General features: G+C 34.7%; 2 protein-coding genes across 3 annotated transcripts; both read left to right on the forward strand.

Moving 5' to 3' along the window:
* Positions 1-2,395: 2,395 nt before the first annotated feature.
* LOC107789800 (ferritin-1, chloroplastic) lies at positions 2,396-4,826 on the forward strand (the record flags this gene model as incomplete). The annotated part of the gene is given in 8 exon segments (NM_001325479.1): positions 2,396-2,779; positions 2,897-2,980; positions 3,081-3,141; positions 3,234-3,321; positions 3,820-3,881; positions 4,077-4,142; positions 4,259-4,322; positions 4,445-4,826. Coding segments are annotated over 8 exon segments (756 nt in total). The 3' UTR covers positions 4,495-4,826.
* Positions 4,827-13,496: 8,670 nt separating this feature from the next.
* On the forward strand, positions 13,497-22,352 carry LOC107789799 (uncharacterized). 2 transcript variants are annotated; one of them, XM_075252149.1, is made up of 12 exons: positions 13,497-13,729; positions 13,957-14,044; positions 16,503-16,796; positions 17,435-17,593; positions 18,364-18,504; positions 18,594-18,650; positions 19,045-19,183; positions 19,952-20,056; positions 20,128-20,318; positions 21,765-21,806; positions 21,888-21,975; positions 22,113-22,352. In XM_075252149.1, the coding sequence occupies exons 1-12, from the start codon at positions 13,605-13,607 to the stop codon at positions 22,115-22,117; spliced, it is 1,434 nt and encodes a 477-aa protein (XP_075108250.1). In that variant the 5' UTR covers positions 13,497-13,604; the 3' UTR covers positions 22,118-22,352. The 2 variants fall into 2 exon arrangements, with proteins under 2 accessions (XP_075108250.1, XP_016467152.1); XM_016611666.2 differs by having other exon boundaries at positions 21,888-22,281.
* The last annotated feature ends 1,329 nt before the right edge of the window (positions 22,353-23,681 follow it).

Consider the following 23,681-nt stretch of genomic DNA (forward strand, 5'->3'; position numbering starts at 1 on the left):
TTTTAAATTATGTTTGTTTACATTATGGCTTATTAATAATATTTATTTTATGCGCTTTTATTATCTTTATTGTTGAATATTTTAGTACAATACCAGGACATGGCGAGACTTCAGATTTTCGAGGGCATGACTCTTGATAGGGAAGTTGTGGAGGTCGAGTATTAGGGTTGTAGGTTAGGAGGTAGTTGAGTCTCCTTTACTTCGTACCTTTGTGAGGCTAGTCGGGTAAGGTTTTTGTCGATGTGAGCTAGTGGCAATGTTGTTTCTTACTACTCTTTTATTTTTCATAGTGACGGACCTATATACGGTCTATCACATTTACTTTGCATCTACTTTCTCATTTTCATAATGTTATTTTTCTTATGGTTTCTATTGGTGATACTGACATTGTCTCTTTTCGTCTTTTTGAGCCGAGAGTCTTTCGGAAACAGCCTCTCTACTCCATCGGGGTGGGGTAAGGTCTGCATACACACTACCCTCCCCAGACCCCACTAGTGGAGTTTCACTGGGTTGTTGTTGTTGTATTTTAGTACAATGCCATGACTCATCTCATATTTATGTTATTTTATTGAAAAATACCTTATATAATTCTGTCTTACTAGGATTAAAGAAATATTTGAAACACAAAATGTTACGTTTGTGCTATGAAGACTTTATGCAAAAAAAAACTGAAAAAATACGAAAAAACCGAGAAAAATCGAGATTAAAAAATCCGACTTTTATTGGTTTGGTTTGGTATTTAAATTAAATAAGCCGATACAATTGATTTAGTTTGGTAATTAGAAAATAGGAACCAACCTGACGTATGTACACCCCTACTTGTGATATATTATCAAATTAAGTGGTGACTCGAATTTGACTCCCTTCAATTCGAGATCCGAAAAGGATATGGCCATAATATTCTTTTTCTTTCTATTTTCATTTGCCTAAAGATTTAAATAGTACTCCTTCTGATCCATATTAAATGACCATTTAATCTTTTTTATTTTGGTTCAAAATAAGTGTTCATTTATATCATCAAGAAAGAATTAATTTTATTTTTTCAAAATTTACCTTTGTTTATATATTTCAATGTGTCAAGGTAACAATTAATTATAATTAATTTAGTAACATCTTTTTTCTCTAAGAGTTCGCATTTTCTTAATATATGTGCCAAAGATAAAAATAATCATTTATTGTGGACAGTGGAGTTTTAAAATGCACGATAAGCCCGCTCACTCCGTTAAACAATTGACCACCTTTTTAGGGGTGATTTGGTTGAAACAGTAGGATAATAATGTCGGTATGAATGTGAGATTATTTTATTTTATATTTAATTGAATTTTTTTTATTTGGGCATGCAATATGGGATAACAATCAGGAAATAGATAATCATATGACAAACATATCCTTTTCCAAAATTCTTATCATAGTTGAAATTGAAAATAAAAGTTTATCCATATTGATCTAAAATTAAATATATATATTATATTATACCTCATATATTTTATTTTTAATCATTGAATCAACCATATTACAAGAGAAAAATGTAATCATTAAATAATTTTATTATTATTTAACTCTTTCATTATTATTATAATTGTTATTTAACCCTCATAATATAATTTCCGTATTATTGACCCAATAAAACTTGTCTCCAAATCAAATTATCCTTAAAGTACACAGTATAAGATGTTCAATATGTAATAGCAGATTTAGAATGAAGCATCTAAGGCGTTCACACCAAACCTGATTGCCAAATACAATTACCTTGAAATGTGAACCACAAAATATAAGCAAATCCAAGAAGAAAAGAGAAAATTTGTGTCTCAAAATTAAAACAATACATTAGAAAAAGAAAAAGAAGAGGAAAAGACCAAAACTGTCCCCAATTTTCCTCTACATTTTTGGAATTTTGGTCCTCCATATAAGCGACGTGGAAAAAGGAAAACTAATATATGAAGCAAAATCTGAAATTGATTGTGGAAAGTTTTGGAATCTTACAAAAGAATTTCAAAAAACATGTTTATTTAAAATTTTAAAACAGTTTTTGAAATTCTTTTCAACATAAGTGGTCTTTTGATTCGGGGAGTTCAACTTTTATCCATCTTCCTAAAATTACAAAAAATAAAAATAAAAATAAAAATAAAAAATAAAAAAAATGTCACAATTTTTTTCTTTCAAAAAAATCTTTTCCAAAAGTTACACCAACTTTTTCTTGTCTTTTGGGGTAAAAACGCTGTCCTGCAGTGTGGACCAAGAAGACCAGAACATCTCCAGATATGCCACAAGCCAACCACGCGCCTCTGTCCGCCAATCAATCACAGCCATCCACTTGTCAATTCATCTAACGGTCCTCACGGTCTCCTGCTCCACTCAGCATTTTGTATATCAATAGGACTCATTTTCCCCTTCCTATCATAAGTCCTCACCACACACTGAATTTTCTCCTCTCTCATATTTCCCCTGTTTTTTCTTCTTCTTTTCTCCTAATTTTCTGCATACCCTAATTTTGAACCATGCTTCTCAAGGCGGCACCAGCTTTTGCTTTGTTGAACACCCAAGGGGAAAATCTGAGCCCTTTGTTCTCATCTTCGAAGAGCTTTTCCCCAAAAAGTGGAAATCGGTTCGTTGTTTCTGCTTCAAAGGCGACGAACCACAAGCCTTTGACCGGCGTTGTCTTTGAACCCTTTGAAGAGTTGAAGAAGGAGTTGATGCTTGTACCCGCTGTTCCTGATACCTCTCTTTGCCGCCAGAAGTACTGCGATGATTGCGAAGCTGCTGTTAATGAACAGATCAAGTGAGTTCTTATATTCCTAACCTTTAATCTTTTATTTTTTATTTTTCAACTCAATAGGTAAAGCAAGGGTTAAATCTGTTAATATGAGATTATTCATGAGTTATTCTCTGATTGCAGTGTGGAATACAATAATTCATATGTTTATCATGCGATGTTTGCGTATTTCGATCGAGACAACGTTGCTCTCAAGGGTCTTGCAAAGTAATTTTTCCGGAAAACCCTCTTGAAATTTTGATGGTCTTCCTATGTGGATTTTTACATTTTTCTTTTTAATTCTGAGTTATTGCTTTGTTTACTTTAGGTTTTTCAAGGAATCTAGTCTAGAGGAAAGAGAGCACGCTGAGAAATTGATGGAATTCCAGGTGTTCGACGATTTGCTGCTATCATAGTTGTGTTTCCTCTTGCCTTGTTTTTATAGTAGATGACTTCTAAATTTTGTGTTCCTTGTTTCTAGAACAAGCGCGGTGGGAGGGTGAAGCTGCTGTCTATCTGTGCGCCACCTACTGAGTTTGATCACTGTGAGAAGGGAGATGCATTGTATGGTAAGTTTTGCTCCATTTCTCCTAGCTGTAAATTCTAATTCCGGAGTTAATAGACGTATATCTGCCATGTTGCTAAATATGAATGGTTGTCTCTGTCAATATTTACTTGAATAACTGGGACATGGATTACCTGTGGCAATGGCCCACAGATCTTTATCTTTTCTGTTTGTAAGCAGTGCTGTCTTAGAAAAGTAAATGGAGTTAGGTGCATATTTATTTTGATACTGTAGCTCTTTACTAAGTATTAACTACTGCCCTTCCTCGTGAATCTGGAAGCTCTTAGATAGGAGTTATTGTGGGGATTCTCCAAAATGCTGCCGCACCCGTGTCGATTCTCCAAAAATGCACTACTTTTGGAGGATCCGACACGCACCTTGTAATATATTCGGAGAGTTCGAGTAACATAGTATAGGAGTACTTCAATTGTTAGATTTCCTAAAATGACATTGAACTTATTATTTACTTATCAATTCCTTTTTTGTTTAATTTGCTCTGTAGCAATGGAGCTTGCACTTTGTCTGGAGAAGTTGACGAATCAAAGGCTTCTAAACTTGCACGCTGTGAGTTTCTTTCAAATTCTTGTTCAGTTGTATTAACATACTTTTGGATCAATTTTGATGTAGGGATGATCACTCTGTTGGTTTTTGATATATGTATATAATATATATATTAAGTAGGGCAGTATGACATGCTTGCTTTTTGAATGTGACCATTTTTATGTTTTAACGGATGTACTTAAAACTCTAAAAAAACAGGTAGCTTCACGAAGCAACGATGTGCATTTGGCTGATTTTCTTGAAAGCGAGTTCTTGGTTGAACAGGTGATGGTTTTACTACATTGTAGAAATACTACTACAATACGCATTTAAAGATACTGAGGTTAAATCTTAAAACCATTTGTAGCTCACAAATTTTAAGGCACTATTTTTCTAATTAGGTGGACGCAATCAAGAAGATCTCAGAATATGTTGCTCAGCTGAGAAGAGTTGGCCAAGGACATGGTAAAATTGCAATCCTTTTAAAAATTATATTTCTTGTTCATTGTGAAACACCTTCATTTCCTATTTGTACAATGCTCTCCCCAATTGTTCTCTTAACATCTACCTCTTTGGTTGCGATTTAGGTGTCTGGCAATTCGATCAGATGCTGCTGAATGAGGGAGCTGCTGCTTGAAGGAGAAGATAGAATTTCACTTTGCATTTGTATTTTGCCATTGTGGAGGACGTTGTCTTTAGTATATTTTGATATTAGAAAAGGGCTCTGAGATTCTAGGCCTCTTAGTAGTAGAAAGCATGAGTGGTAAGAAAGTCCATGTAAGACTGACCTAATAGATCTAGCCAGCTGTGCTATAGTTTACTAGTTGTCAAGTACTTTTGGAGTTTAATTAGTTCTATCTAGGGTATCATGCTTGCTCTTGTAGCTTGAACATGAAGTGCACCCAGAAAGCACTCTATCAAATCTATGTGAGTCCCCTTTTGTTTCAATTGATATGTTGGTATTTCTGCAATTTATTGCATCAAATTAATCTGAGTAGAGGTTGACATTGCAAATGAGTATTTTGTTTCTGAATTTCTTGTGATAATGTTTCCTCTATATTGGGGATTTGTAAGTCTTGCTATAAAGTTATTCTAGGTTTATCATAAGTTGATCACAAGACTTTCTCTCCTTTTCGTCTTCTCTGGTTAAAGGAAAAGACGTAATTCAAATGTCAATTTAAAAGATGTGGATTAACTAGGCAACCGATCTTAATCCGAGGAGGGGTTAAAAAATGGAAGGAGGACATTGGCAAGTGTAAGTTCAAGATATTGTCTCTTTAACCCAAAATTACAGGTGCTTGCCTGTATGGTGATAGTTCTCTTTAATTTTTCTTCAATTTTCTAGTTAAAAAAATCTGATAGGCACCACTTTTACTGTGGAACCGAACTGTTTTCTTCTTGTTCTCCCCAACCTCTTTTACTTATCAGAACTAAACTTCTGTTTTCCACTGCTGAAATGTAATCTAAAGGATTTTGGGCACGTTTGACATACAGATGTACACGGGATCGTCAGACAGAGGTGCATTTCTTCCAAATTCAAACAGCAAAGTTTACATTACCCTTTTTAATTAATTCTACCTTTTACATTAGACCTGAAAGGCAATATGAAAAGCCACTCATGCAAGCAAACGTTTAAACTCTTCGAAACAGGATTAAATTTCAAAATAACAAAGAATAAAAGAGAGACAAATGAAAAGAAACACTTAACCGGAAAGGAACCAGGTGTTAAAAATTTATACTATGACAGTAGGGTTTGGGGTAAAGGTGTTACTCGGGTCGGGTTGGCCCATTAATAGCCCGGTCCGACCTTATTCGGCCCAGTCAACCCGGTCCGGTAATGGATGGGAAGGATTGGCTAGGGTAGGGGTTGTTCCAGACGGGGTCGGGTCTTTTTCTGGTACTGATGCAAGGGAACGCGGCTAGCCCGGTAACCCCACAACTTTTAACCGGGTTCCAGTCCGGTCTAGCCCAGTCACCGTTGCAATTTTAATTTTTTAAAATTCAGACTGTTGCCAACTATCAAAATAAAAAATGACAGTTAGGCAACAGCCATTTTTTGCACTTTTAGTCACCCCTACTAGGGCTATTCAAAACTAAACCGAAAACGTTAATCGAACCGAATCGATGGCTTATTGGACTATCGGGGTAATGGATGGTGAACGGATTAAGATTTTATAATTAACGGCTTAACGGTTTGGGGGCGAATTACTCAATTTTCTTATCGGATAAACCGTTAACCCGTTAAGAATTTTTATATTTACATTTTCCTATAGATCTTGAACTAGCAAGAACTCCTAAGACTCGATGTCTATTCCAATTTATAGCTTTCCCACCCGAATTTTCAATTCTATCAAGCTCATCAGGTCTATTAGGGTGCATACAGGAAGTCTGTCAACAAAACTACCCATAAAAAAGAACTCATTTCAATATTATACCAATTTGTTTTATTTAGTTTGGCCGATAAATCGCCTGATAATCGTTAATCCGATACCAATCCGCTCATTGTCTTATTGGATAGCTAGTGGATTACTACATTTATAATTCGATAACCGATAAACCGAATCGTTAAGCATAATTATTCGCCCGATCCGCCTGATAAGCACCCCTACCCCCTACCCCTAATAATGATAAATTACATTTTTAGCCTTTTAAAACTATAAATAGCCCCCATCTTCTTCATTTTTTCTCACAACTTGCTCTCTTCTTCTCTCAATTCCCTCTTGATTATTGAATTGCTTATTGCTCACAAGTTCTCAATTATGTACAGTAGCCACTACAAAATTACAATTAGCATGTGAAGCGTGGTATCATTTTTGTTAGGTTCAAGTTCAATCATGCCTCGTGCTCCTAAAGTGCGCTCACATGTTTGGGAACACTTTGAGACGGTATAACATAATGAAGAAGTTCACAAAGTAGAGTGTAAGCATTGTGGTCGGGTCTTTAATGTTCATCCAAAGAGGGAGGGCACATATGGTTTAAGGAAGCATATCACGGGTTGTCTTGAGCGTCTTCCGAGAATTCGTATTTAAGTTGATTTGAGACAATTTGTGTTATTTTGAATTTATTAGACTTATTTAAGCGTAATGTCTTAGTTTATTAGATAATTTGTTCTTATTGGCATTTGGCAACAGTAAACAATAAACTTTTAATTGTTGTAAACTTTTAATTTGCAAGTTCAAAAATAAAAAAAATAAAAATATAACTTGCAAGTTAATTTGAAGTATTATTATGCAATGAAAATATGAAATGAAAGCATTTGAAGTTTGATCCTTACATATTGGTCTTATTAAATAATTTTATGTAGCCACTTAATTTTAATTTTAAAATTTTAAAATTCAAATTTCAAATTTAAAACTTAAACTTTAAAGGTTAAAGTTTAATTCTAAGCCTTACAAGTTTGCAAACACTTAAGTATTAATAACATTGAATAAGAAAAATAAAATATACTTAAAAAAAATAAAATTGAGCTAGCTCGGTCCGGACCCGTTAAGTCCGAACCCGGACGGGTTCGAATCGGATAAGCCCGAACCCGGACGGGCCCACTAGAACCCGAAATATCCAACCCACTAAGAGTCCGGTATGCCAGCCCACTAACCGGACAGACTGTTTTTTCCCATGACAACACCTTTCCCGATCAATTGGTTTTTAATTATTTAATAAGAAAGATGGCAAATCCTACCATTGTATTTCCTTTTTTCATTCGGAAAATAAAAAATACAAAAAATATTGCTATATTTCCAACACTCCGAATAAATCCCCCCATTACCAAATTTGGGATCCCGTCCCTTAGACGACTTGAGTAAAGGGGAATGGCAACTGGCCCTGCAGTGGTAGAACCATGATTTGGGGCTCCTTAAACGTTAGTAAAAAGATGGACAAACTTATTCTGCGTATTTGACATCATTATTGAGGTCTTTATGATGAAATTTACCGAGATGGGAAAGTGCAATGCTATTTAAGCTTAGACGTAAAAGTGCAATTCTTCAGAAGTGTGCATGATAGAGTATAATCCTGAAAAATGGTGGATGACAAAATTTAAAACGCTTTCAATTAATGCAATATTCTAAAAGGTATGAAATACAAAAAGTGCAAAACTATAATGATGGTGTACGATTAGATGGAAAATTGATCCCAATAGCTTAGTGATTAAGATGTCACCGTTAAAATTGGGGAGTTTTTCTTATATATACTATGATAGGAACTTATTAATTTATTTTGTTTTGTAGTTTTCAAAAAGTATCTATATTTTTCTTACAAATTGTATACATTCCCCCTTAAAAAGCTATCCCACATGATTAATACCTTCAATTAAGGGATTCAATTATATCCTTTCTTTTTTTCACACTTCTCCTCATTTCATGCGTTCTAATTTTTTCAGTATGCAGATCTCCTCTTCTCTCTCTTCGATAGTTGCACGTCTTCAACAAGAAGCTGGTAATTTCGTTTCAATTGTTGAATGATTTTGGTTGGGATCTTCAAATACTGGATATAATACCATACTACATATTCTATATTCCTATTATCCTTATAATGTTAGGAAAGTGATACCTAATCTAACAAATTCAATAATACAGAACTGATTTCCATAATAGATACTAAAATGATACTTTTTCTTTGCAGTTAGGAACCTATACACACGGCATAGAATGTCATGAGATGACAAAAAAATCAGTTGCTAAACGTTTCTTCAACAATTCAAAAATTGTTAAACTCTAGCAAAATTATTACTAATAGGATAATAGCTCATACGCAATCCAAATGTGAAATTGGTCATAAACTTACAATTGCTCATCACCATATACAATTATCATACATTTGTGATACAATTTCTGCAACAATTATGATACAAATACAATTATGATACAATCGTGATACAATTCTTATCTTCATCTTCTTCATGTTTCAATCACGACTCTAAACTTAAATTCTGATACAATATTGTATTATAATTGTATTAGTATTGTATTAGGTATTATTTTACATATTGATATATCAGATACGAGTCAAATACAACTTTGATACAATTATGATACAATTATGATACAATTGTGATACAATTTAGAAACTTTTCTTCTTCGAGTTTCAGTATGAAATTTTACCTAAAAATAACTCTAAACTTAACCAATCTCCCCTCATAATTGAGATATAAACTCCAATTTATATTCTCACCCAATCCAAACAAATCACAAATTCGTAAAACTCATATGTTGAATTCAAAGCTTTTTAATGATTGTTAATGGATAATTCTTTGCTACTGCAATTTTAGAGATAATGTCGATGAATTTGTGTGAAGAGGATGAGAACAAATCACAATTTCGTAAAACCCAAATATTGAATTCAAAGTTTTGAAACTTTTTAATGGTTGTCAATCGAGAACTCTTTGCAACTGCAGTTTTAGAGATAATGTCGATGAATTTGTGTGAAGACAATGAGATTTGGATTAATTTGTATGAAAGAGAAATATTTCAAAATCTTTTTGAAAATGGGATGAAAACTTGATTTTAGGGGCTTTGTATAACTGATATACATGAGAGTGAGAGTGAGGTGGGGCTGACGCGGGGGAGGGGAGAGGAAAGGGCTATATCAGTTACATCTTAGTTTTAAAGATGCTCTCTTTATTAAGGTTTTGCATATAAATAATAAATATAGATAGAGAATATAACTTTTAAGAAATCTAAAGAAAAATAATAATTAAGTTTCTATTATAATATAGCTAGGTAAGTTTTCCTTAAAATTGTCGTTACTTTCTATTCGAATGACCACTGCCCAATTAGCCCTTCATGCTCCCTTATGAATTAACATTATTAGAAAAAAGAAAATACAATTCAACACCTTTGCGGCCTAATTACGTCGGGTGGGCATTTTTAAGATCACTTATATTTTGACTCCGAAAATTTTAGCTTTTTAGCCATTCCACAGGTTTTTCTTCTTCTCCTCCTCCCTGTTTTTTCATTTGCATCTTCTTCTACTACTTCATTCTTCTGCATTTTCTTCTCCTCCTTTGGAGAAATTTAAAAATACAATTGCTAGTTTTTTTTTGTTTGAGCTTCAAAAAAACTTGTTGAAGAAAATAAAATGGGTATTAATTTTTGAAGGTTTAAGTTGAATTTAACCATTAAAAATTATTGAAATTGATATTAGAAGCTTGTATCAAATTTGAAGTCTTTTGGCATTGATTTGGATAAATCTTGAAGCAAAATATGATGGTGAATTTTTTTACAGTAGTTATTATGATGGTCAAAATTTGTGGTCAATTATGGCGATTTGCCAGGATTTTTGTAAATCAGTTATGGTGATATTTAAAAATTACGTCCAATTATAACGATTGCAAGTATTTTTTTAAATCAGTTTTAAGGTGGTGGTTAGAATTTTTGGCGAATTGCCTGGATTTTTGCAAATCAATTATGATGATGGTCAAAATTTGCACCCAATTATGACAATTGATCATAAATTTTAACTATCGCCATAAGGCAAAAAATTCTAATGAGTATACTTGGAAAATTTGACTGGAAATTATTTTTGCAAGACTTATTTAGCGGCACCAAATGATCCTCTTTGTGGAAATCACCCCACCTTTGAAGCATGAACCATATCATTAAGCCCAATCAGAACCCAAGCTTTCATTTAACTGCCACGTGTTTATGAGTCATGAACCGGATGCTATAATGATGGGCCCCACAACTAAAACACATAAAGTAAGTTTCATGTGTGTCTATGTTTATCATCCGCAGTGGCTTCTCTTTATTCTTAGAAGAAGTTAGAAGTCTAAGCCTGTTAATCGGGCCAATCATGGGCCCCAGTTCAGCCCGGTACGCTAGGGATGGGATGGGTTGGGGAGGGTTGGGGGAGCCGGGCGAGAACAAACATATTTTGGTAACTGGTGCCTCAGAATTCTTTACCGTGCTACACTCCGGTCCAGCCCGGTTACCGTTGTAATTATTATTATTTTTTTTAAATGATCGTTGCCAACGATCAAATTAAAAAATAACAGTTGGGCAACCGCCATTTTTTGCAAAAATAGTCATTTCGGCCTATCCTTTAAGAAAATAGCCTCCACCCCTAATAATTAATAAATTACAATTTAACCTTTTAAAAACTATAAATAACCTCCCTTCTTCTTTATTTTTTCTCACAATTTTCTCTCTTACTACTCTAATTCTCTCTCAGTTCTCTCTTGATAATATTGCTTATTGCTCTTAAATTCTCAATAACTTATTATTTCAAGTTTCATCAAATATTTACTTTAGTCACTACAAAATTATAATTATCAAATATCAAGTATTCAAGTGAAGTGTGGTATCAATATTCAATATCATCAAATATCAAGTATCAGTCTATCAATTGAAGTTTGATATCAAATTTAGTGCGGCATCCGGGAAGAATTAGCGAAAGATCATAAATTTATGAAGTTCAATATCATAAATACGATATAGCAAAAGAATGGGAAGAATTAGCTAAAATGATTGTTTTAGGTTGTTTACCTTTAAGTTTTGCTTCTTCACCATATCTTGTTACTTATATTCAAAGAATTTATAACCCTTTGTTTAAAGGTATTCTTAGAAGTACTTGTAGAGCTGATATCTTTAGATTTTTTGGACAATATCAGACATATATCCGTTATTTGTTCGCCAGTCTTTCTTGTAGAGTTTCTCTTACTTCTGATATTGGTCGTGTTGTTAATGGAAATGATTATTTGACTATTACATGCCATTGGATAGATGATAATTTTTGTATGCAAAAATGTAGTGTTGCTTTTAAATATGATGAACATCAAAGTCATACTGGTGCAATTTATAAGTAATATTATCCATGAAGGTGCTATATTTTACAATCTTTCATAAAAAGTTTTGTGTATGTCATTTGATAATGCTTCTAACAACCATGCTGCTATTACAATATTAAAATTGTATCTACACCCACCACTTCATGAAATATTTCATGTTAGGTGTGCATGTCATATTTATAATTTAATTGTGAAGAGTGACCTTGAATTATTTAGAGATAAAATCACTTTAGTTATAAGAGTTGTTGGTGTAATTCAAGAAAATAATAGAAGTGTTAGATTAAATGCATCTAAGGAAAAATGTGTACAATATGGACTAAAACCAAGACTCATGCCTCAAGAAATAGTTACTAGGTGGAATTACACTTATTTATTCTTAAGATGTTGTCATAAATATAAAATGCCTATATCTGAAGTTGCCAATTCTCATTGTACCGATCCTAACCGTTTGTTAACATTTAGAACTTGAGATGTCATTGAACATGTTGTAAAAATTTTACAAAAATTTTATATGGCTACACTTGAGTTTTCTGGAGCTTTTTATCCTACTATTGCAAATGGTTTAGTTCATATTGCTGGAATTTCTCTTTTACTCTATAATTTGAAGAAGAAAGAAGGATATACTTTTGTTATTGAATCTATGCTAGATAAATTTAAGAAATATTTCTACCTAATTCCCCATATTTACCTAAATAGTGCTATTTTAAACCCTTCTATCAAAATGGCCACTTGTCGCCAATTAATCACTGCTTTATATGTTAATATGGATATTGGACCAACTGAAACCCATCATGTTGAAACTTGTATTTCTGATCTACGCAAATATTTACAAACTTTATATAATTATTATGCTAACATTGTTGATACTTTTGCTGTTGTAGATGCAAATATTCCTTCAACTTCAGTTCCAATTCTACTTACAAAAGTCACCAGAACCCCGCACAAAGAAATTTCTATTGCTGGGTTGGTGGAGGAGCAACTCAAATCAATTTTCTGTTCTTTCGGCCATGGCTCGAGACATGCTAAATGTGCCGTTTTCAACAGTCGCATCAGAGAGCACATTTAACCAAGCAAAGGCAGCAACTAGGAGACACTCGTCATTCATTGGGCAGCAACGCTTTGGAAATTCTATTGTGCTTCAGAGATTGGATAAAATCAGAACGGCGAAATCAAGGACGTGAAGAGGTAGATGAAGCGGAGGGCCAATAAATTAGATATATAATGGTTTATGGTTCCGATTCAAGCAATGCCGGAAACCAAGAACCTCGCGTTGACATGGATGAACTTATAAAAATGATGCAAAGCATGTGATGTACTCTTTTTTATTTTTTATAATTATTGTAAACTTTTAATTTGCAAGTTCAAAAATAAAAAAATTCAAAATAGAACTTGAAATTAATTCGAAGTATTAATTATTATTCAATGAAAATATAAAACGAAAGCCTTCAGAGTTTGATCCTTACATATTGATCTTATTAAATAAATTTTTGTAGCCACTTACTTTCAATTTTAAAATTTTAAAATTCAAATTTTAAATTTAAAATTTTAAAGTTTAATTCTAAGTCTTAAAAATTTACAAACACTTAAGTATCAATAACATTGAATTAGAAAGACATAATATACTAAAAAAATAAAAAATAAGTAACCCGGCCAGTCGGGACCTGTTAACCCTGATCCCGGACGAGCCCTAATTAACCCGAATTTTCCCAATAAGTTATCAACCCGGTTAGCCAACTCACTATCTAGTCCGGACCACTAATCGGACTAGCTATTTTTTTTCGCATCTAGCCCGACCAACCCGCCTAGTTAACACCCACTTAGAACCACGTAATATAGCACCACTTGGCTTTGGCTTCTTCTTGAAAGTCGCAAATAGGCAAAGCACTTTCATAGAACGAATACAAAACTAGTGTGTAAATAAACACGAGTTCTAGAGAAAAACACAAAACAAAAGCAGCAAAGAAATGTTGAAGCTTGCTATGAATCTCATCATACTGCTTCTCCTCACTGTTTTCTTAGGGATCACGCCACAATCAAACGCCGATGAATCCTCCTTCGATGTTCGTAAACACCTTGCCACTGTATCCAGGTCTCTCTCTGATCAATTATTTTGAAATTCGATACTCTCAAAGGATAAATTTGATCCGTGATATGTAATTAGGATTCTACATTTCTGCACTGCTTTATCTACGTGTCACTTTTCAGGTTCTGTTGCAAAGTTTGGTGTTTATCTGACTGCTCGATAGAAGTCGGTTTTCATTTGCCGCTTTGAATTGTTCTATTGATTAGTACTTGTTTATTGGTTTTTATGGGCAGGTATAATGTTGCCAAGGACATATCAGCGAATTCATTCGTATCTTCTGAAATTCCAGATCAATGTACACCTCTTCATTTGAATCTAGTGGTGAGTTTTTGTTAGGTGTTGTTTTCCTTATTGGCGAGCCTATGTTAATTAAATTCAGGTGATTTTTTTTATTACGGAAATACATATCAGTACTTGTATTTTCTGTAGTGGGATTACTCGATAGCTATTAACAGCCGAGCCAGGAATTTTAACAAGGAGTTCAAAATATTGAAACCTGTGATACAACATTTTTTGAACTACCTCCCTTATGTTTCATACTATATGAAAAAGGTAGTGTTTACTCTATTTGCGAAGCACTATTTTCCAAAGAAGGGAATTTAATTGAACCCCCTTCCTTGGCTGTGGCTCTGCCACCTGGCTGTTATTGCCTAAATGTAGCTGAAAGCTGCTGGAGATTGACTTAGTGTTCATGTTATTATTTGGAACCATAAGAGAATGGAAATTATGAAATCGAATTCTATTTAACTGATGTTTATATGTGGAAATATATGCAAACACGTTGAGGATTGAACTTTATATACTAGTGTTTATCTCTAGAAGCATATCTAGGGGTTTATTGCTAACGTATATATTGGGGGTTTTCCTAATGACCATACACTGGCTTTTGGTACGGGTAAGGTCTGCGTACACACTACCCTCTCCAGACCCACTTGTGGGATTATACTGGGTTTGTTGTTGTTGTTGTTGTTGTTATTGTAACGACCTGAGCATCTCCTCTTCACATATCCGAACCATCTCATTCTTACTTCTCGCATCTTATGTAGTTGTTGTTGTTGTTGTTGTTGGGGGTTCTCCTAGCGACCTGGGCATCTCCTCTTCACATATTCGAACCATCTCATTCTTACTTCTCGCATCTTATCCTTCACGGGGGCCACCCCCAGCTTGTTCCGAATAGCTTCATTCTTGACCCTATCTTTCCTAGTATGCCCACACATCTATCTTAGCATTCTCATCTCCGCTACTTTTAACTTCTGGACATGAGAGTTCTTGACTGGCAGTCTGTCTAACCACCGCTTTATAGAATTTACCTTTTAAGTCTTGGTGGTATATCCTTATCACACAATACACCAGAATCCAGAAGCAAGCTTCCATTTCATTTACCCTGCCCCAATGCTCTGTGTAACATTCTCGTCAATCTCTCCGTTACTTTGCATCACTGACCCAAGATGCTTGAAATTTCCCCTCTTAGGTATAACTTGTGTATTAAGCCTCACTTCTACTTCATCTTCATGAGTTGCGTCACTGAACTTCCACTCCATGTATTCGATTTTAGTCCTGCTCAGCTTGAAACCTTTAGATTCCAGAGTCTGTCTCCAAACCTCCAACTTAGCGTTAACTCCGCGTCGCGTTTCATCAATCAACACTATGTCATCTGCAAATAACATGCACCATGACACCTCTCGCTAAATATGTCGCGTTAATACATCTATCGTCAAGGCGAATAAGAACGGACTAAGAGCTAATTCCTGGTGCAACTCTATTATGACCCGGAAGTATTCTGAGTCTCCTCTCACTGCCCTAACCCGGGTCTTAGCTCAATCATGCATATCCTCAATCGCCCTAATGTATGCCACAAGAACACCTCTAGCCTCCAAACATCTCCATAAAACTTTCCTTGGCACTTTATCGTGCGCTTTTTTCAGACCAATGAACACGATATGTAGATCCCTCTTTCTCTCCCTATATTGCTCCACCATCCTCCTAATTGGATGAATGGCTTCTGTGGTCAACCGCCTCAGCATGAATCCGAATTGGTTTTCGGAGATAGACACTCTCCTCACTTTCGTCTCCACCACCCTCTTCCAAACTTTCGTAGTGTGGCTTAGCAGCTTGATACCCCTTTAATTGTTATAATTTTGGATATCACCCTTGTCCTTGTACAACGGGATCAACGTACTCCACCTCTATTCTTCGGGCATTTTAGGTGTCCTAAAAATGACATTAAACAGACTGGTGAGCCATTCCAAGCGTGCCTTATCCGCACTCTTCCAAAACTCCACTGGAATCTCGTCAGGCCTAGTAGCTTAAAACAGATTGGAAAGCAGAATCCAAAAATTTAGATTACTGAATAAGTGTTTTAGATTCACCAATGAATTTTAGAGGGAGAGTAACTCACTGATTTTCTCTCACTACACCATTCTCTTCTCCTTCTTGGAGCCCAAGTGTAAATTTTGCCGAACCCTTTATGATTTTATATTTCATTTAGAGAATCTCTGCTCTCTTTGCTCCCTCGATGTTCATTGGAAATACTTCTATACCTCTTTAGTTATAATTTTGGCACTTTACATACCTTGGATTCTCTCTCTCAAATTTTATAATGGAGGAGACAGAGACATGCGTGCTCCACAAAGATTTGAATTTGAAGTTTTTTATGGAAATCTGGCTGATGATATATTTTAATACTTTGGCTGGGATTTCTGAAGTAATGCTTTGTTCGGAAGAGATGTTTCAAAGATAATTTGTTGTAAATTGTAATCACTTTCTTCTTCTTTGATAGGCAAGGCATGGCACTCGTGCACCAACGAAGAAAAAGATAAGGGAATTAGAAGCCTTGGCTGGTCATTTGGAAGTCCTTGTACGTGATGCAAAAGAACAGAAGCAGTCTTTGGAGAAAATTCCCGCTTGGTTATTTGGGTGGAGCTCTCCTTGGAAAGGAAATCTTACAGGTGGAGAGTTGATCAGTGAAGGAGAAGATGAATTATATCATCTTGGAATCAGAGTTGGGGAAAAGTTTCCAGACCTTTTCAGTGAGGAATACCACCCAGATGTATATTCAATCAAGACTACCCAGGTTGATTGATTATCTTCTTACTTCTTTATATTAGTTTCTTACTTCTTTATATTCGGTCAAAGCATGACTATAGTCATCCTTCCTCTCCTGGCTTAAATAATAGTAAAAGAATTTTTGCAACCAATGATAAAAAATTTTAACATGCCAACAGTAGTTGAAGAGCCAAAGGACATATTATCATCTTGTCATTAATAAAAAGGATATCTTATCATCTTGTGTACTCAAGGACTTTTGGTCCTATGATTTGCACTTTGCACTGTCTTCATTTTCTGACTTCCAGTGTTTATGTGCAACAAGTGTGCACACAGATGATCTCCAAATAAACAGATAGCAGGGATTTTTCTAGAATCTTGTCCATCTTGTTGCCTTTGTCAGGCACTAACATGGCTTTAGATGTTGCAGCCAAGCGTCTTTATTGACCAACCAAAGCTCATCTTAAGTTTCACATACTTAAGTGATGCATCGAGAATTCAGATGCTTTACAAGTATTTTGATTTGCATGATTTTAGAACTTATATACATTTTTCTTTCGTACAAGTATACCTTTGTTTTCAAAGGTTGCAGTCTCTTAATTCCATGTCAAATTCTTTTGCCTTTCCCAGTCATATTGACTTAAATATTCATGTTTAAATATATAGGTTCCTCGGGCATCAGCTAGCGCTGTGGCATTTGGGATGGGGCTATTTAATGGAAGAGGGAAGCTTGGACCAGGAAGGCATCGAGCTTTTGCTGTTACCAGTGAAAGCCGTGCAAGTGACATAGTTTTGAGATTTCATGACTGTTGTCAAAGCTACAAGGTATGAATGCAACTTTATCTGCCTAAATAGTGGAGATTTCCTGTTTGAATGACATCAAAATTAGCTTTCATTCATGCGTTTAACTAGTTAATGATTACATTAAAGCTGGGTAACTCAGAGTACATATGGGTTACATTCAGTATGGCTTGATGTTAGCTAAAGTTTACAATTTTATGTCATGGAATGAAGCCCCTCTCCTAAAATAGCAAAGTTTAATATCTCCTAAACCTGTAAAGGTAAAAAGAGACTGTTTAAACTGGGACTGCGGGAGTAGGAATGGATATATTAGGATCTTATTATTAAATTTTGATGGAACACAACTCATTTTGACTTAAGTTATTTAAGGCGATATGAAAAAATTTAAAAAGTCATGCACACAAAAGTGAAGTTTTGCATCCATTTATTGACAAAGTGCTAATTCTTACTGTTACTGATTTTAAAATTAAAAAAATAAAGGAGAAAAGGTATGAATTGAGTGTCAAAATATACTACATTTCTGCTTCTGGACAGGTTGCTCTATATCGTAAACTATTGCTACCTTTTTTTTCTTGAAGTAACCTCCTGTGCAATCTCTCCTTTGCCTACTTCTTTTTGTTGATATGGGTGCTTTCTGATCTACAGAAGGCTTAAGCAATACTTACAGATGCAAACTTATTTCTTTATTTCCTTTTTTTTGTTTGGTTTTGGGGGGAGGGGAGGTTTCCATTTTCTGAAGTTTGATTGGCGAGCTAAGTGAGCAACAAAATTATGGTATCTTCATTTGGTTGCAGGCTTTTAGAAAAAGTCGGGAGCTAAATGTAGACAAGCTCAAAGAACCTGTATTGGATGAAATTACTCGTGAATTAGTCAGGCAATATGGGCTTAGTTTTACGAAACAAGATGTATCTTCTTTGTGGTTTCTCTGCAAACAGGTCGGTATACACTATTACTGTTCTGATGAGTGCTAAAGCCTGTATAATTTTTTTATCTAGATCTTCTTTCTAAATGACTTCTCCCCCAGGAAGCATCCTTGTTGAACATCACCAATCAAGCTTGTAGTCTGTTCAGTCCATCTGAGGTATTTTTTGCTAACCCTATTCTTTTATTTCTTCGTTCAATTTCCTCGTTGGCCTTTCCCTGGTTAGCTTTCTTTCCCGGCCTTTTTCCTCTTTTTTCTGGGCGAAATGGGAAAGAATTTTTTTTTTTTGGGGGTGGGGGGATGAGGTCAAGATAGGGTTCTAGGTTCCCAGGTTGGATTTCTGGTTAGTTGTTGACTTCTTTATTGATTGGGTCGTAACATGGAATGCAGGGAGAGGGTGAGAGATCTAGCTAACTTCTATGATGTTTGCTTGAAACATAAGATGCACTTGTTGTGCACCATGTATTTTAAGTACATCTCCAACTTCTCATTTACATGGAATGTTGGAGCTTTCTTGTTGCCATCCATTGCCACTGACAAGTTTACATTTTAGGTTTCTTTGTTGGAATGGGCTGATGATTTGGAGTTGTTCATTCTGAAAGGCTATGGTGATTCACTAAATTATCGAATGGGAGTGCCACTGCTCGAGGATGTTGTGCACTCAATGGAACGGGCAATTAAAGCTAAAGAAGGTAATACTGATTCAACTAGCTTCTCTTTTCTTTTCTTTTCTTTTTTCTAGCTGGGGGTTAAATAGTTTTGTCCTGAGGCATATGAATATCTTATTATTCCCTTGTTGCTGCTACGGATCATTAAGGAAGAGATAGTGGAGGGTGTAACTGATTCTAACTCCTTATTCCTTGTACTCAAACCAAACGAGTAAAATGTAATAGTAATTGTGTAAATCTCTCTAGTCGTAATTGTGTAAATCTCTCTAGTCTCTCCTTCCAAGTAATCTAGAGAATATACATCCCAGATCAGCCACTAAATTTGCAGATTCTGCCCTTATTCCTTGAGTTTAAGCTTCTGCTAGTTAGTTGTCCTTTGTAATATGATTTGTGTAAATCTCACTAGTCTCTCTTTCCAGGTAATCCAGAAAATATATATCCAGCCCTACATTTGCAGATTCTTCCTTATTCGTTGAATTTAAGCTTTTATTTATAAGCTACCCTTTTAACTAGGTGTTTCTAATGTTCAAGTTATCCTCAGATTGTTGATTCCTAGTATGAAAGCCTCCGTGTATCACTCACTCTGGTCTATCTGAAATTCTTCTATCCTATTCATGTCAGTTTCCATCATGCATGTGTATGCACTGAAAGTTCCTAAACTGAGCTTAGATCAAAACAATGAATTAGGTTCTCTGTGAATCAATGTTTCACCTGGGAATAATCTGTAATCTAGTTTTGTGTTTCTTTCAATTTCACCTTTTCTTAATATTTTTTGTACATTCTCCTCCTCAGAAGGATATGCTCCAGGGACCTATGAAAAGGCAAGAATGCGTTTTGCTCATGCAGAAACTCTGCTTCCCTTTTCATGCCTGATCGGGCTCTTTCTTGAAGAACCTGGTGAGTGTTTGTACAGAAGGATGGTTACCCCTCGTACTCCAATTTTTCTAATCTGCTTCTGGTTGCTATAGAGTTTGAACTGATACAAAGAGAGCAAAGCTTGGAACTCCCGCAGAAGCCTCCTAAAACTAGAAACTGGCGGGGAAGTGTAGTGGCTCCTTTTGCCGGAAATAACATGTTAGTCCTGTACAGCTGCGAATTGGACAACTCTAGCAAGTACTTTGTGCAAGTGCTACATAATGAACGTCCCATCGCATTGCCAGTAAGTGTTTCTGGATTCATATTATGGTGAATATGATAATGAATGGTCCTTGCTTTGCGATTCGTCATTCACTAATTGCTAGGATACTAAAGATTATTCCTGTACCTTTAATTTTGAAAAAAAAAGGTTTCACTGGCAGCCTGGTCCATATTGCCCAATTAAAGGTGGTTTTGTCCCAATCATTATTCTGATATAATTCTGTAAAAGCAATATCTACCTGTATTTTATTAAAGCATGAAAGCCTTAGAGAGATGTCATTCACCTTTTTTTACTCTTTTAAAACATATTTTACATTGGATAACATTGTTAAATCAAAAGACTTCACTAATATTTAGGAGTTCTAAATCAAATAAGTTTTTTTGAATATAATTCTATGTTGGATATCTTTTCCTAATAAGGACACAAATTATTGAGAAAATAAAAAAGAATACAAAAAGGTAGGAGGAAGCTTTCTTTTCCCTACAAGGAAACTTCATGATTTGTGTAACTTTTGTTCTTTGTCCTTGTATTTTAATCTTACAAGACCGAATCTGCCTCTTTATTTTCCTCTCTTATGAACTATTTGTTGTTCTTTAAATTTAAATCATAAGTATTTCTGTAAAAGCTTGGTTGATAAAGCCATTTTTTTCTACTCTTAAAATTTACTACGGCGTGCTACAAATGATATCTACCACTAGGTTTTGAAATAGAAATTATTGTTGGAAAAAACAGTAATCATTTAGTTGTGATAAAAATTTAATTTTACATCTGTTGAGGAGGAAACAGAACCAAACTAGAAATGTTGAAAAGCAGGAAGCTCCCTGGCGAAATGTTGATCGAACTTTTTAAGCTTTAAAAAGAGAATTCACAATAGACAAAATTTTTATTTAATTATTTTCCTAATATTTAGAATTTTGAAATTATTGACTATTAAATCTTTCCTTATATTTTTTTATAAATTTATTTATAACTCAAACATATTGTTTAATGGAGTAATATTTATATAATTTTTAAAACTTTATACACAATGATATAGGTGACACGCGGCATCACACGTATCCTAAAACTAGTACTTACAAGTTCATAAAGCGCCATATTGTCTTCCTAATTTTGGGAAGTAGACAAAACCACCAGAACTTGCCTGTGAAACAATTTGTATCAGTGTTGCCATAAGACAAGCATGCCCGTGTAAGCTTTCATTGTGACTTTTTCTTTGCGTGTTCTCTTCTTTTCTCGTCATTTTCCTTTTTCCTTTATAATAAAATATTTCCAGAAGGGTGACTGGGAACTCAAACTACTTATAGAAATCACTTGTCAAAATGCTGCTAACAACTTGTGCTATAGGTGACTTATATTTGTTCCCTTGGGGAATTTTGGTGGTTACGTGTGCTAGGTTTTCTTTTTGAAAAATTAGCTTCCTTGCTAGTTTTACTCAGTTTAATTTGATGCTTTTCTCTCTTCTTGTAGGGTTGCAATAGTTCAAGTTTTTGCCCATTTGAAGTGTTTAAGGTATTACTTTCATATTTCACTAGATGATTCAATTTACGGAGACATAGGCTATCACTTACCCATCCTAACTGTTGTCTACAGGAAAGAATAGCTGCTCCTCACTTGAAACATGACTATAATATGCTTTGCAACGCAAACATGCAACAGGGACAGCAGAATTCTGCTTCCAGTAAGTTATCACAAATATTTAGTTGGCTTTTCTCGCTGAAGAACGCTGGTTCATCATCTCAGAAAGTCGAGTTATAGTTTCTCACAAGTTTCTCTCTTCTTCTTTTCTCTGTCTGGCTGGTTGTGCCTTCTTATTAGCATGATTCATCCATTAAGCCAGGAGATGGTCCTGGCGGGGTGGCAATTTCTAGGATAACAAGTCTTGTATGGATGATGTTTCGGGGTTACAGAGTCACTAGTTGATTTTTGGAGGTCTAACCGTAGGTAGCAAAGAAGGAATATAATTACTGATTAGTATGTTTTCTCACATCTGGGGAATTCATGCTGTGTATTGACCCATGTTCCTAGAGTTTGAATGGCCTTGATTTGGCTGCTCTTTGTCAAGTCTCAGTTACGTTGGCATAGATAGTTTGTAACAACAACAACACAAGTATTAGTTGATCTTTTAGCTATTTTATCGTAAGTATGGAAGGGCTTCTTTCCAAGGATTTCAGCCAAATAGTAATTGGATATGCTGTATCACCCATTTTTGCTCTTCAAAGGGAAAATCCTTCCCGATCATGTTACTCTCAAATTTATAGGATCACTCTATGGTAATAACCTGTAACAGTGTTTATATATGGTTTGGTGTAAACATCAAGTAAGTTTTTATTGACCATTTCTAAAATCCAAAAAAAACATTACAGTACTTTTATTTTGGGTTAAAATATCTTTTAAGTTCTAAGCTTTGTTTGGCAAAAGTAAATTCCGTTTTTCTTTTCTTACAGAAAACTTGACAAATGATGAGATAGGAAATTTGAATTTTTCATTAATTATTGGTATTGGCAGAAAAAAGTTGAAACTAAGGAGAAACGGTATACACATTGCGAAAAATAGTAGTCAATTAAAATATAACAAAAAGTAATCACTCTCTTTTTAAGGTTTGTGAAACTCTTTGCGAGTTTGAAATTTGAGAGGAAGTGACCTTGGTGAAAGAATTGGAGAGGCGCGTCTCCCTATTTACAGATACCCGAGATATCTGCAAATATTCAGCTTAAGTGCGTGAAAAAATCGTTTAACGTGAAAAATAAAAAAACAAATAAGAGATGATACTGCCACTTTCAATACTACAAGTTATACATCTGTATATATATTTATATTTAAAGCACAAAAATATTTGGCGAAGTGTCATTTAACTTTTTACCTTTTTAAAATAGAGTTTACATTGGATATAGTAGTCATTTAATTATATTCCTAATATTTAGCACTTTAAATCAACTAAAATTTTGTTTACGGGTAAGGGTCTGATTTGCCACTCTACTATCATAAATAAGCTTTATTTATCCTCCGTTTACGTTTTTTTATCAAAAATATCCCTACAGTTATACATTAGGTTCATATTTACCCTTACGCGTTAAAATGGGTTACATTTGCCCTTCGTTATACTTTAGGATCATATTTACCCCTCTACTCTTCAAAGATGGTTACATTTGCCCTTCGTTATACTTTCTTGACATATTTATCCTTACAATTATACCCTATATTTACCCTCATCCGGTAGATCGTCATGTCCCACCTTTATTTTCCTACATGGGGCCTATGTGGATTTCTTTTTCTTCCAATTTAAATATGGTCACTTATTTAAGATAATTTAACCTGTCCACCCAATTTAAATAAGACTTTATTAACTCCATTGTCGTGCAACTTCTTGTAATTTACTTTGGTTAC

This window comes from Nicotiana tabacum, chromosome 4, assembly GCF_000715075.1.
Source record: "Nicotiana tabacum cultivar K326 chromosome 4, ASM71507v2, whole genome shotgun sequence".
Lineage (NCBI taxonomy): Eukaryota > Viridiplantae > Streptophyta > Magnoliopsida > Solanales > Solanaceae > Nicotiana > Nicotiana tabacum.